This window comes from Penaeus monodon, chromosome 21, assembly GCF_015228065.2.
Source record: "Penaeus monodon isolate SGIC_2016 chromosome 21, NSTDA_Pmon_1, whole genome shotgun sequence".
NCBI lineage: Eukaryota > Metazoa > Arthropoda > Malacostraca > Decapoda > Penaeidae > Penaeus > Penaeus monodon.
In genome coordinates this window covers 23,827,627-23,828,744 of record NC_051406.1, presented here as the reverse complement: position 1 = coordinate 23,828,744, position 1,118 = coordinate 23,827,627, and the positions used below count along the sequence as shown (strand labels likewise).

At 37.7% G+C, this 1,118-nt stretch overlaps 1 protein-coding gene across 1 annotated transcript in view; it reads right to left on the bottom strand.

Moving 5' to 3' along the window:
• The window catches only part of LOC119586370, a gene marked incomplete in the record, with an annotated part of 38,470 nt that overhangs the window by 15,743 nt on the left and 21,609 nt on the right, over positions 1 to 1,118 (bottom strand). The window contains 1 exon segment of the mRNA XM_037935081.1: positions 185 to 292. Within this exon segment, the coding sequence (XP_037791009.1) occupies positions 185 to 266 (82 nt within the window).

The following is a 1,118-nucleotide window of genomic DNA, read 5'->3' as shown; positions in this document are numbered from 1 at the left end:
CGTGCATATGATTCTTTGTACGTGTGAATCTTTCAGTATATTACCACATGCAATATATATAACACCATATACCACTCAACATGCATCAGACACACCCAAGTGCCTTGCATTAATCACAGAAACAATCTGAAAATCACGGCAAAACATTTTTCTCTCGTGCCTCAGCCAGAGAGGAGCCACTTACAGATCTGGTAGGGGAGGCAGCAGCGGGCCAGGACACAGATCCAGGTCGCGATGTGAACAACCAGCCCAAAGGAGGCAGCCATCTTTCCCCACTCTGTAGATGGCGCGCCTGCGGGGTCAAAGGTCGTTCTGTTACTGCCAGTGTTGTTGTTATTTTCATCTTAATCATTGATAGCTCTACTGCACGTCTCTCATATATTTTGTCATCGCTGGTGAGTTATATCTTTGTGTCTCATCATTGTTATTATTTTGTTAATTTTATCATTACTCTTGTTATTGTAGTTTTCATATCTATTTTGATTCGTTTCTTTTCTAAGAAAATTATTGGATAAAGACAAGTTACAGATCTAAAATGCGACATTTCAATCGTTTACACAATGCATCTCTTATTGGAACATAATCGTTTTCATTCAAAGTCAGAAAAAGTTATACTCGCGGTCACTCAAGTTTCCTTTGAAGTGACATCATTCGGGAAAAAAATATATATACCGCTATTCCTAGATTGCGTCCGGCCGGATAATAACAAACGAAAAACAGGGATTATTTTTTGTGTTTTTATTTCCTCCTGCTCTGATGTGGTTGAGGTTGACATGGCGTTGAAATCAATATTCTATTTTGGGAGACCGGTTTTTTTTTTCTTTTTTCCGAATGACAGGTGCAGAAATCAACCTTTTTTTTCTCTCTCTTTCTTTTGGGCTGAAAACTTGAACCATTTATTTCGATTTGCGTTCTTTCTTCCCTTATCACTTTAATTCATTTGATAGAATTAACTCAGCAATAAAACTTTCCATGACGTGTCATTCAATCCAATTTATATTGCGTCACCCAATTTACATTTGAACGATGAAAAGAAGCCCAAAAATAGTAAAATAAAACAGCTCGAGAGTCAGCAACGCGGAACATGTCAAATACTCTCGTGAGGAATAAAAATCTTT